Genomic DNA, 12,224 nt, shown 5'->3' with positions numbered 1-12,224 from the left:
TCAGCTTTCTTCACCGTATGGACAGTAAAAAGCAATATTCAAGATAGATCATTTGTATGAAGTTCAACTATGGAGGTACGCTTGATTGACTCGCGCTTTCAAGCTTGTGGTGTATATACGTATAGACTGTTCAAGGTGGGCATGGGTCACCGGGGTCCGCTTGACAGGGATCACTTCAGTATACAAAATTGAATCCTAGAACTTAAAATAACTCTATCCCCCAGCCTACAAGAACCATTTATTGTTCTCAAAGATGTATTCAACGCTAATCAATCGGTCCACAAAATAGTAGTCTACCGTCCCTTGCCGCCAGAGATATCCTGTCCAAGTCGGTATCCACCCACCTTCTCCCACTCAACCTTCTGTCGGGTAATAGGCAGTTGTCTCCGAAGTCCCTTAAAAGCGCCCTCAGCCACGCTGACAAACGCCCGGTTCAACTCCTCCTGGTAGTCGCGCTCAGCCGCAGCGATGCGCGACATAATGGCCTCGGCAGAAACCGATGATACCGAGGCGCTGACCGGCTTGGTGGTGTTGAGAGCCACATTTCCATCCTCATAGTAGTGCACGTGGACGTGGATCTTGCCGGTCACAGTAGTAGAAGAGGAGGAGACGGGGACTTGGTAAATGGCGCGGAATCGACCGTTCCTATTCACATACAGAATGATGAGTGTCTTTCCAAATGAATCTGCGATAGTTTCCAAGACATACCAGAAGTTGTTGGGCGAGTATTTGTTGGCGACCAGGAGAATCGCAACAGCGGAATCGTTCTCAATGGGATAGACACCGTATGAGCAGTTGGCGTAATGCTCGCGGGCATGAATGCTCAAAGACTTGAGCAAGGAGTTACTATAGCGACGTGAGCAAAAGCGCATACATGGAGAGCGGGGTCACCGGAGAAGTCGAGGTTTCCAATCCTTACATCAGGTCGGCATTCTGAGACTCCAAAGGAGCTGATTGCGCTGCGGAGGCAGTCTGAGCGTGCGTGAGCTTCCACTAATGGTATATAACCCCGAGCTATTGATTCCATACCTGTGTAATGTGATCGATCTCAAACGAGGTTTGGCTCTCCGAGTCGAAGTAGCGGTTGTCCTCGAGCTTATTAAATTCACTGACAATCACCTGCAACGATATCAGCATGCAGCCCATGTGGGGAAGGCAATCATCCCACCTCCTGACTTGAACCCGGTAGTTTGACAGTGGTCAACTGGCTCTCATTGTATCGTTCAAATGCCGGTGCGAGCTGGGGAATAATATCTTCGCCCTCGGTCAGGGTCTGGACATCTATCGGCGTTTCAGTATCAACATGCGGGCTGAGACAATCCAGAATTGTAGAGCTATTCGGGATCGCAATTAGGTAGGAGAGGAGAGGAGAGTCGATTACCAGCAACCACATCGGCGAGCTACAAGTTCCACAGTCAGCATGTTTCACAACATGGAGAGGCACGGGTCCGTAAACAATGGGGATTGACATACTTCACCCGGCGGGGCACCCTCAATGAACGAGGATGCAATTTCAACAGTGGAGGCCATGCTGTAAGGGACAGAGAAAGCTAGAACGGGAATTGGGGAATGGAGAGAGTGGCTGCGGAGGTCAAGTCGAGCTCGGGGCGGGACCCGCACGTGGTTCCGCCAACCAAAACAAGAGACAAACAAGGTCTATTGCGATTACCGCCAGTGGGAATTTCCATTGAATCCATAATGTGAGAATATATTGAGGTATCTTAACGCTGAGAAATAAATAATGAATTCGGGCTCCCCCAACGCCAATGCCTAATCCACACGCCATGATCTGCGCTAAAAAAGATGATCGCCTTCCCTGAAAGACAAATCGAAAGCAAGATATCGAAAAGACAAAAAGAAAAAGATAAAGAAAACCCTAGGAAGAGTTTGACGCCGGCTCTATTCAATGCTCATGTTCATAAATCCATCGCTGGCTTCAGTCATGCCTTGTAAGCCCACGCGCTTCGTGGACCCAGTATGTGGCGTGGTGCGATTATTGGTCTCGGTGCTGGTACGCTCAGAAAAAGGTGCCCCAAGCTTAGACGGTGGGCCCCAGATATTCGGTCCATTATCAACAACGGACGAATGCGTCAGGACCGGACTGCTTTGGGCACTGACACTAGGCGATACGGCTCGGCGCTTAAAGAGGTTTGGATCAAAGTCATCCTCCCGTCGTCGCTTCCGTCGAATTTCGCCCACGACCGTAGGGGCGTATGGGGTTGAAGAGCGGGAGCCCGATTTGGACTCAGCAGTGGTCGATTCCATCGTGGTATACGGAGTCATGTCCATCTGGATATCATCATCTGCGACAGACGAGGCGGCCTGGCGCAAGGAGGGTGGGGGAGTGCGGTAACGCTCATCAAATGAGTTCCAGAAATCTACACCTCCAGAGTTGCGGCTGGCTTGCTTGCTGAAACTGCTCGCGTCCTGATTTGACTTTACAGGTGTGTGCTCTTCGGCAGGTGACTCCTCCAGTGCTTCAGCTGGATGCAGAGAAGGGAAGGTGCCAATCTTAGGAGATGTCTCAGGCTCTGTATCGCGAACCTGTCGAATCACTTCAGCCTCACGTTTGACATCGCTATCAACGGGTTGGCCTTCTTCCATCAAAGCGGCGCGAATGCGAGCAAAAGTCTTGGTTTTGGGCTAAAAGATGATTAGTCGAGTCATCAAACGTATCGATTCACTTACCAATAAACTTCCTCGTCGGGTGACTGCGCGGCGGATGACACCCAATGGCCCACCATCTGAATGGGTTGCAGCCGTGGGGCTCCCCGCTCGTACAGCACGACCTTCGCCATCGTCACTCAAATCTGACAGGCGAAGGTCCCGTGTTCCGAGACTCAAGCTCTCCCGTCGTGCATGCACAGAGGTTCGATGAGCGAAATACCCTCCTGTCGGATTCTCCACACTCTTCATGACGGGAGGAGAGTGAGGTCCGGGGCTGGGCTTGGAGCTGTTACCACTGGCGCTGCTAGAGCTGTGGCGGCTTCGTCTGTAACGAAAACGAGCTTGAAAGCTCATGAGACTGGCAGCTGCTTGTGAATAGCCTCCCATCCATTCGTTCCCGGGGCTTTGAATGTTGTTTGCACTGAAGGGGCTCGGCCCAGCCGCCATACGTGATGCCTGGGGTGTAGATAGCATAACATCGTCACGGTCACCCATGATCGCATCATCGTCCTCTTCGCTACTGCTGGTATCTGATTCCATCATATTCACGCTTGACACGGAGCTCGAGATTGTGGTGCGATCAGCGGGACCGGAAGTCGAGAAGACGGGAACCGAGGTTGAACCAAGGGATCCCCGTCGCTGTGGTATTGTCACACCACGACCTCCGATAGTGGGCGACGAGTCAGGGGAGGACTCAGCGAGGGTAGAGTGGTGGAGGTTGGTACACGCGCGTGAGAAGTCCAGGCCACGGGAGCGCCGCGGAAGGACCGACCCGGGAGAACCATAGATTTGCGAGGAGTCTAGCTTGGGTGATAGTGGGGCGCGAGAGATAGAGGGGGATCCTGATCCTCTGGAGGGGAGATTCAAGGATAGGTTGGGATGGTGGAGGCTGTCCGAGCGATTGGGCGTTGCTGGCAACGTGGGGAGCGCACTGTCGTCCTTACTCGGAGGACGACTCAGATCACCTGTGGATGGTTGAGGGGTAGTTGTAGGTCTAGAAGCGTCTGACAAAGAACGTGATTTGGGCGAGCGCGACACACGCTCCTGCGAAAAGGACGATTCTGGCTGAAGTTGTTGGCTCAACTTGCTCTCAAATGGATGAGCCGATGCGCTTCGCTCTGGCCCTGGAGGACGGGGTAGAGCCATTCTCCGTTGTGATCAGCAGAATAGTGTATCACCGTACAACCATGGTCTCGAGAGAATTAGGAGAACTGGGTTGAAGTACGCGCGAAGTGATCGCGAGATAATGGGCGGCTAACCCGAAAGCGGCGTCATTGGCCCCGCAGTGGCGATCAATACAACTGTCTAATCATCGACACTTCAATTCTTCAACCTTGAATCCATGGTGATATACACGAATATTATATAGATACATTTGAGTAACACAAAAATACATGTCTTGATACAGGGTCATGCCAGGCTCATAGAATCGCTTACGGGGACGACATACCACTCCCAGTCATTGAGCCCGTTCATCTGTGGTGCTTTGAGCAAATCCTGGTCGCGAGCTTGCCAAACTTGAGTGATCACCGCTCTTGTGCGAGCGATATTAGATATCGTCGATTTACCCATGGCGGCCAGGGCTCGTAGTATAATCGACCGGCCAGACATAGGGTTATTGGGGGCAAACCAAAGCTCATCGTGCGATGGATCGAGCTCAACGGCTGCAACAAAGAGAGGCCATGTCACACTGACCAAAGGACCACGATCTAACTGTTCCGATAGCAACTGAAGAATCCGATGCACATAGTCCGCTACCAGTGGTGTCTTGGGACTGGCTCCATACAACCCACAGTGCAAGTAAAGCAGGGCGGCTAGCCGCTTGGCCTCCGCAGCGGATGCGAGGGCATCATCATCCCCGTCCCCGTCTCCAACTTCCTGTATCAAATTCTCAAGTTGGTTTTCAATGGACGCTGCACGTTGGTTGAAAATATCTCGATCGACATCAGAATTCAGCTGTCGGCGATCACGGCTCATATCGGTAATGATGGTAAGAACAGAAACGAGCTCGGGACTGCATCCCATCCACAGATCGATATTGCGATCATCCGCTCTCCAGTAGTCGTTTCCAAACAACACTTCTTTGGCACAAGCAGTTCGGCCCATGACATCTTGGAAAGCAAAGAAATGCTCAGCAAAGGCAGAGACTGGGTGGGACGCATCCGGTGTTTGCGGAGGTGTGAGAGCCCGTTGCCTTCTCAGTCGAATTAAATCTTTGGCGCCCTTGAGATGGATGGTCCATTGTTGGTCACATTTGTCGGCAATCTCGTAGAGACACAGCATCATCATGATCACTAGCACTTCGGGGTCCGCAGAGCATGTCAGGGACCCTTCATTGGAAAGCCGGCGTCGAAGATCCCTCAATGTTTCAGACTTCAAGCGAAGGCCAAGAGGAGCGTATGAGGGGTTAGCTCGAGACAAGTGGCATGCACCTAGCGCTTGAATAGCTTTGAATAGTGTCGGCGATGCAGATAGGCTGAAAGGCAGGATCACAGAGGCAAATGGAGATGACATGGTCGTACTGGCACTCGTACGAGGGCACACCTGCTGGAGGTAGTAGTCAAGAAGCTCCGCATGACCAAGATGCGTCGCCTGCGGGAACAGTGATATGGCTGGTGAGGGACGGGCATCAAGCGCTGGAAAGATCAGGGCGTTTCTCGGCACAGTGCGATAAGCCAAGGAAACATCATGCTGTTCATTCGAGACTACATCCACCTCATAGGGATTCTCGAATGTGCCTACTCCGCTGTTGACGAATCCCCATGGCTGTATTTGTGGTACTAGGCACCACTGGCGCGTCTCATCCGAAGACTCTGGAGAAAGTTGTGTGCCGTCTGGTCGGGTTTTATTCCAGACTCCCGCACGCCCGAAAGCCACGCCGCGACTGGCAAACTCGGACTCCCACTTGAGCTCCAGGTTGGTAGAGCATGGCAGTCCTTTCTGCCAGCACCGCGTGCAAACGGGTTTTTTTGTATCACATCTCACTCGACTAGCTCGGCATTCTCGACAGCCGCTACGAGACCGGGTTTTCACCGGTCCCGTACGGTCGGCGGCTTTTCTGCGCGGCATCCGCTGTGTGGCGAACGTTACATGAGCTCGGTTGACAGACGAGTCAAGCGCCCATCAGAGGAAGAGTGCAGTTAGTTTGATAGCGACCTGCACGTCTTCAAAGTGCGCACGTTTGTATGTATAGGTGGGTTGAGGGAGATCAGAAAGCCAAGTGCAAGAATCCCCGCGGGGCGATAAGGGAAATTTCACTATCGAAATTGGCCACCCCGCAACCCCGGACGTTTAAGAGCTAGAGCTTCATAGCTCAATTTTGACTGTTCTTGCTACACTAGCTGGTCCTGAGGTTCGTATTCCAAGATTAAGATCAGGGCCGTATTGAGATGCCTCATCGTGTCATGCCGATAATCGCATTGCTGGCGATTGCTTTCATATGAAAGCCGAGATATGTATTCTAAGCCTACATTCATATTTCTGGATTATAATCATTATTCGAGCACCAGCATACCTACCATAGTGTTCTGTACATGGCAAGTGGTGCTCTTCACCGGGTTGACTCCAGGTCCTCCAGTGGATATTCTTCTGAGCCATATTGGTTCCGGGAGATAAACGGCCGAGAGAGCCCTTGCTCTTCATCATTTGGCCTACCAAAGCTTTCCTGAGTTTTGAAATCCGCTTTGTCATAGGTGACATCACAGTGGATTGACCATAGAGACGGATAGTAACGGCGATATGAAAACCAAGCCACTCCCATACCCAAAAGTCCACCACAGGTCACATCCCACACATCGTGTCGGTAATCTGCCAGGCGCGACAAGGCGACCAAGAGAGCGCAGAAAAGAGGGGTGAATGCGACAAGACACCGGCCAAGGTCCGATCGAGGCCGGAAGACACGCATCTGACCGCAGAAAAAGCTATAACCACCAATCAGTAAACAGCCGATTCCTATTCACACGAGATTACCCACAGAGTCAAGTAGCCCAGCCCGCTGAATGAGAAACTACTGTGTCCGCTAGGGAAACTGCGCCACCCTTCAAAGAGGAGTGCCTGGTTGGGCTCTGTACAGACAGTCCATGTGAGAAGCACATTATCCGCCGTGCCCCGGGCGGGCTTACACCGCGCTAGCAGATCAGGACGAGGCCTGCCTACCACATTCTTGATTATATCCGTTAAAAATGTGCCAAGGACGAGAGACACGAGGAACCCGAGCACTGTGGCCTGTGTTTGCTGAACACCTGGGCGCGAAAGAGCAGACCATGCGAGAATGATGCCAAGGGGAATCATGCCGGCAAAGATTATAGACCAGACTAAAAAAGGCAATGAGCATTTGTGGAGAGATGGTATGTATATCGAGGTTCTTACTGAGAGGGACTCGTTCGTGAGCAGTCATTGGGTATTGGATGGCCTTATTATCGAGGGAAAACATGCGGTGGAAAGGATTCACGAAGATGGGGATCTAATTTAAAAGTAATTCTTGTCAGTAAGTGCTCCAAGAGAGAGACGTAAATTCTGAATTACCATAAACCATCCTGCCACGAGACATCCTAACGCGATATAGTCACCCGCATAGGTGCGCTGGTAGAACCGAGCTACAGCTCCCCCAAGTCCGGCTTGGTGTAGAATTGAGGGCGAGTCCCTAGTCCCCGGGCCGCTTCGAGACATTTTGCACGAAAAGTGTGCAGAATGGAATATATGCAGAAGCTCAGGGGATTCACCGGGAATGCATGTCAAGTGGATTGTTTGATCCGGCAGTCGTCGCAATGCACAGACCCACTTTACCCTTCCGCGCTTCTTACAACTTCCGCTTTACCACTCCTCCGACTCGCCAACCAGGTGCTTTCTTGCTGTCAGATTTGAATAACATCTTCTAGCATGGCCGATCCGAATCAGCAACGCGCCGTCAATACAGCCTTTGCGCCACCGCCGCCCTTATGGAAACATTTCACGCGTGAGAACCTCGACAGGTTAAAAGAGATCAAGACAGAGGCTTCGAAAGACAAGAATGGGCGGCCCAATCGCAACAAGCAGTGGTCACCGGCAGAGTTACGCGCACTTGACTTGCCTCCCGAGCTTCGCTTCCTAGTTCCCCCAGACATCCCCACGGGGGAGTACTCAGTATTCGGCGAATTGCAAACAGTGAGTCTGACCAGACCGCGATCTTTCCCATTTCACTTGATTTACCGAAACCTAGCTATCGACCACTTTACCCTCGCTACAAGAGCAGGGAATTGAACAGCTCTACCCTGAGCCTGCCACGAATACCACCCAAGACTCTTCGCAACCGTCCCAATCACCTCAACCGCTAAACCATGCCTACTACCTCCTCAAGATCAGCAAATCACTCCTCCTCAACTTCCTGGAGACCGTCGGAATCCTCTCAGGATCGCCAGAACAGTTCGAGCCGAAGGTAGAAGACATGCGCAACCTGTTCATCAACGCTCACCACCTTCTCAACTTGTACCGCCCTCACCAGGCTCGCGAATCACTCATCATGATGATGGAAGAGCAACTAGAGCGAACTAGACAAGAAATTAAGCAGATGGATAAGGTCAAGGCTGATATTGAGAATGTCCTAGAGGACATCCAGGCCGAGGGCAGCCGTCTCAGCTCTGCAGACCCATCGGCAGATGCAAGCAGTCTGGAGTCAGCTTCACGCAAAGCCGAGGACTCGCGCATGGTCTGGGACCTGCTTGAAAAGGAAATCTAAATATGATTAAGATATGCAACAGCCCCGTGCATATCAACTTGAATATCAAACCACTCCATCCCACCCCATCGATACCTCGCTCAAAATATCGCCTGGTGAACTACGAGCCTGTTACGCTAGTTGATGGTATATAATATCATGACATGTCCACACCCTGCGGAAATCCAGAAGGCCACGACTGGATACACTGGATGGGCAGATTGGTCACTTCGCCTATGAATCATCTGAGGCATCGTCCAGCAAAGCGGTGGCTCACTCTTTAGATGGAGAATGATCCTACCGCGGGGCTCCATATGCCTTTTGAAACGGGTGTCGGGACTCGCATTCAGCAGCACAAAATCCCTAGTGCCAGTTTGTCATGATTATGACGGCTCCAATCGAGCCACGAAATTCGTGCTCAGTTCTACAATACTCAAAAGAGTGGACGGACACAATGGCGATTCCAACATAATTAGCAATAGATACCCAAATTGACCAGAACCTATGTTCTAAACCTCTCCCCATAATAAGGTATCAGGTCTGCTTCCCAAGAAACATCCCCCGGGCCTTCCATTTGTGCTTTCTTCATGCCTAATTGGTGCTTGATATATTCTAGTGAATAAGTTGGTAATGCACAATTCTGTGGAGCTGGGATGAAAACAGTTATGTCCACAGGTGTTTAAGAATAAGATGATCGCCTTCTCTGCGCCATATTTGAAGATAGCCACGACGCCGGTATTTGCCAAAAATCCCCTGTAATTCAACATCGTCACCCAGACAGCCTCCATGGATAGAAATAAACAAGAAATATTATGCAGGCAAAAGCGAGCCTGTACTCTGCTCACGCCAAGCCTTGTCAATAGCACACTCCGCAAGACGTTTCATCTCCACCACAAAGTCAGCCACGAGCTTGAAGTGACCGATTTCACTCCCAGGAAGCTTTCGATGAAACATTCGCTCCATCATGACCGTTGCCATGTTGAGACGTTCCAGGTCATCACGCGAGCGAGGGTCTAGCGGATTCGAAAGAATGCTGCAGAAAATACTGAGAAACGCCGACATAGGATAGAAAACCAAAATCCTAAAATCAAGATGGATTAGAAACGAACATAGCTAGAATTGAGGTATAAACATAAGGACTTACCAGAAAATTCCCTCAACCAATACATGCTCTCCTGCCTCCAAGTAACAGAGAGTGGAGCGGCTGGCCTCGACCGAGAGAGCAAGACTCGAGTTGACTCCATCCAGCATCCCATTTCCTTGTCTCCATGCTTTACATCGACTACTCGCCGAATGAATGATAGACATACAGAGGTAGTAGTTGAGACGCAGCATGATCGAGTGCATACTGACATTCGGATCCGAAGCCTCGGCCGAGAAGGACATCGTAGGTCGCCAATGAGGTGGGATGGACAATCGCCATTCCTCTAGTTCATCATCCAATTCCCGAATGGATTTTAGAAGATCGGCGTCGGACTTATTCATCGCGCTCACAGAATAGAGAGCGGTATGTGTGCGAGATTTGATAATGCTCAGACGCAAGTCGAATGGAAAACTCGGCTGCGAGTAGGTCATTTTCACATCTTCGGGGTCCAGAAATGCATGTTCTTCATAGCCCGGTGGGAGAGTGAGATCGCAGTTCTCATCGGCAATGGTAGGTGGTTGCCCTGTGCGAAGAGCAACATCTTTGTCCATTGTGTAGCAAATCCAAAAGAGGTTGCGCACCTGCTGTTTCCTTCGTTGGTCTCGTTTGCTATTCGAATATGATCTACTGCTGTTCAGATTACCGCCTAACATGAATATAAGACGTCCGGCCACTGCGGCAAAGTAGTTGGTGGCCCGCATGTTCCCTGATGATACCTCATACAAGGTCTGGATAAATCCATATGACAAAATTAGTATAGCGAAAGATCATCTGCCAGAAGTTGTAGACGCACCAGCATGCACACAGCCTGCGCACCCTCTAGACTCGCAGGTTCTTGGGCAATCTGCGAAAGTAGAAACTGGGCCTTAGAAGCTAAAACCTCATGATCGAGTTGAAGTACAACGCTGGCGGAGTTCCTGATAAGTTCGACAACGGGCGGAAGACGAGCAACAAAGGCAGCAAAAGCGACAATGCATGCTCGGATACTCGCTTGCCCAAACTGAAAGCTCGCCTTAGGCTGCCGATAAGCTTCATCAATGGTTTCCGCGAATAATTCAACATCAACGACGGGGAAAAGGCGGCGCATCACCGATGATCGCTTATAAGCATCAAAGTACAGCTGCACACTTCGCCGGTCCGGCAGTTCAAATAAGTCATCAGTTCGTAAGTCCATCAGAATTCTATTAGAGCTTTGACCTCGCTCTTTCTCCCACGGTACTCGTGCTGGACTGAATTTTTCGCTTGACACGGTCTGTCCTGTGCGGGACTGGATCCATTCTTGGCCCTCCGGAAGGAGGAATGGGATACCGGTGAGGAGACTGATGCAACCCAGCTCCCGACCGGCGAAGTGAACACCCACTGAAGATGAAAGGATGGGCTGGTTGCTAATACTACTAGAGCTGGTGCTGCCTGGAGAGTTGCTTGCAGTAGTGTTGGTAGCGTTGATGTTGATAGGATTGTCATCGAGAGTATGTGTATAATCCATCGGTTCTGGTTAAATCAGTTACTCTCCACTTATCATGCTAAGAAGGAGGAACATACCAGAATTAGATTTTCGCATCAGATTTTCTGCCAAAAGCTGCTCGATGCGACTAATCCTCTCGGAAAGCCGGGAACTCTTGGGGTGACTACGTCCCATGTAATTAGTTCACCAGTTCCGCAGAACATACCAATTGGAGACCACAAGCTTACTTGCTATCATGATCTTCCGGTTTTCGTTTACGCTGCACCACCCGATCAAAGGTGCAGGGGAGGTTGTGGTGGCTGCACCAATTACATTGCGGCAGTGTAGCGTCACATTTAATCTGGCAATATCAGTATCGGAGATAAGACACTAAGAAAGCCACCTACCTTGCGCCTATAGCAGGAATCACAGGCACGCGCAGTGCGCTTGCGGGGCTCGCGCGAATTCATGGAGATGTGCGATTTGCAAGTTGATCATTGATCCTCACGAAGGGCCACTCAAGCGCTGAGTCAGCGGAAGTGAACCGGCAATCGTCGCAATCCGGTCGATCTATGTATTTATTCATCGAGAGATTCGAATGATCTAATGGTTAGATCGACGAGATTGAATGTAGTATAATTAAATTACGAAGGTTTTTAAAAGACTTGCAAGATGAAAGCCCAGTGGAGAGACGATTCAACGGGATGTATGCATGGAACATGAAGAACGCTCGCTAAAGGCTCGTAGAAAGGCATTAAAACAAAAGAGCTCAGGAATCAGACCAAGCGAAAGGAAATTAAAATTTGATGGTTTGTCCTCGTTCTTCCAAAGAGCCTCAAAAACCTTGGAAGTCACTGATGTCCAGATCCCCTCGGTGGTATATGCCCAAATCACATCACAGTGCAGATACAACAATCACACTCCTCATCGCCACAGTCGCATCCAAAGCACGGCTTGGAGACTGATTTGATAGGTCTTTTCACGGAGCTCCCAGAGCTACTCGAGGGAAGAGTCCAGTTGTACGGAGTCAAAGTGGAGGCGATCATTGTGGAGGCCAACGACAAACTTCGAAAAGTTAGCATAAACCCGAACACGAGAATGTCCCATGAAATCCAACGAGATAAAGGATGGGCATTCGTTAGGAATCTCACCTCAGACAGTAACGACACGCGCGGTGGGAAGGAGAAAGGGTCGTTTCGGGAAAAACAGAGAAACGGGCTTCAGGCAGCCATTTTAACGTGCTGCTATCCACGCTTCATTCATTCTTGCAGCAACAC

The 12,224-nt window shown here is 50.6% G+C and overlaps 6 protein-coding genes across 6 annotated transcripts; 1 reads left to right on the top strand and 5 right to left on the bottom strand.

The window, feature by feature from the left end:
- Positions 1-293: 293 nt before the first annotated feature.
- Positions 294-1,530, bottom strand: N7484_005168 (F-actin-capping protein subunit alpha; the record flags this gene model as incomplete). The annotated part of the gene is made up of 6 exons (XM_057115588.1): positions 294-846; positions 920-972; positions 1,030-1,119; positions 1,169-1,281; positions 1,382-1,400; positions 1,474-1,530. The coding sequence occupies 6 exons, from the start codon at positions 1,528-1,530 to the stop codon at positions 294-296; spliced, it is 885 nt and encodes a 294-aa protein (XP_056975728.1).
- A 369-nt stretch (positions 1,531-1,899) lies between these two features.
- N7484_005167 (uncharacterized protein) lies at positions 1,900-3,813 on the bottom strand (the record flags this gene model as incomplete). Its single annotated transcript, XM_057115587.1, has 2 exons — positions 1,900-2,643; positions 2,689-3,813. 2 exons carry the CDS (start codon positions 3,811-3,813, stop codon positions 1,900-1,902), a joined length of 1,869 nt encoding a protein of 622 aa, XP_056975727.1.
- A 264-nt stretch (positions 3,814-4,077) lies between these two features.
- Positions 4,078-5,736, bottom strand: N7484_005166 (Zn(II)2Cys6 transcription factor; the record flags this gene model as incomplete). Its single annotated transcript, XM_057115586.1, has 1 exon — positions 4,078-5,736. One exon carries the CDS (start codon positions 5,734-5,736, stop codon positions 4,078-4,080), a length of 1,659 nt encoding a protein of 552 aa, XP_056975726.1.
- Positions 5,737-6,217: 481 nt separating this feature from the next.
- N7484_005165 (phosphatase PAP2 family protein) lies at positions 6,218-7,335 on the bottom strand (the record flags this gene model as incomplete). The annotated part of the gene is made up of 4 exons (XM_057115585.1): positions 6,218-6,587; positions 6,641-6,980; positions 7,036-7,129; positions 7,192-7,335. 4 exons carry the CDS (start codon positions 7,333-7,335, stop codon positions 6,218-6,220), a joined length of 948 nt encoding a protein of 315 aa, XP_056975725.1.
- A 210-nt stretch (positions 7,336-7,545) lies between these two features.
- med7 (mediator complex subunit MED7) lies at positions 7,546-8,380 on the top strand (the record flags this gene model as incomplete). The annotated part of the gene is made up of 2 exons (XM_057115584.1): positions 7,546-7,809; positions 7,865-8,380. 2 exons carry the CDS (start codon positions 7,546-7,548, stop codon positions 8,378-8,380), a joined length of 780 nt encoding a protein of 259 aa, XP_056975724.1.
- A 789-nt stretch (positions 8,381-9,169) lies between these two features.
- Positions 9,170-11,993, bottom strand: N7484_005163 (putative C6 transcription factor; the record flags this gene model as incomplete). Its single annotated transcript, XM_057115583.1, has 7 exons — positions 9,170-9,440; positions 9,504-10,231; positions 10,297-10,994; positions 11,046-11,131; positions 11,196-11,308; positions 11,355-11,361; positions 11,869-11,993. The coding sequence occupies 7 exons, from the start codon at positions 11,991-11,993 to the stop codon at positions 9,170-9,172; spliced, it is 2,028 nt and encodes a 675-aa protein (XP_056975723.1).
- Positions 11,994-12,224: the final 231 nt, after the last annotated feature.

This window comes from Penicillium longicatenatum (assembly GCF_028827895.1).
Source record: "Penicillium longicatenatum strain IBT 33135 chromosome Unknown contig_2_segment0_segment0, whole genome shotgun sequence".
Classification (NCBI taxonomy): domain Eukaryota; kingdom Fungi; phylum Ascomycota; class Eurotiomycetes; order Eurotiales; family Aspergillaceae; genus Penicillium; species Penicillium longicatenatum.
This window is presented reverse-complemented; position numbering and strand designations above follow the sequence as displayed.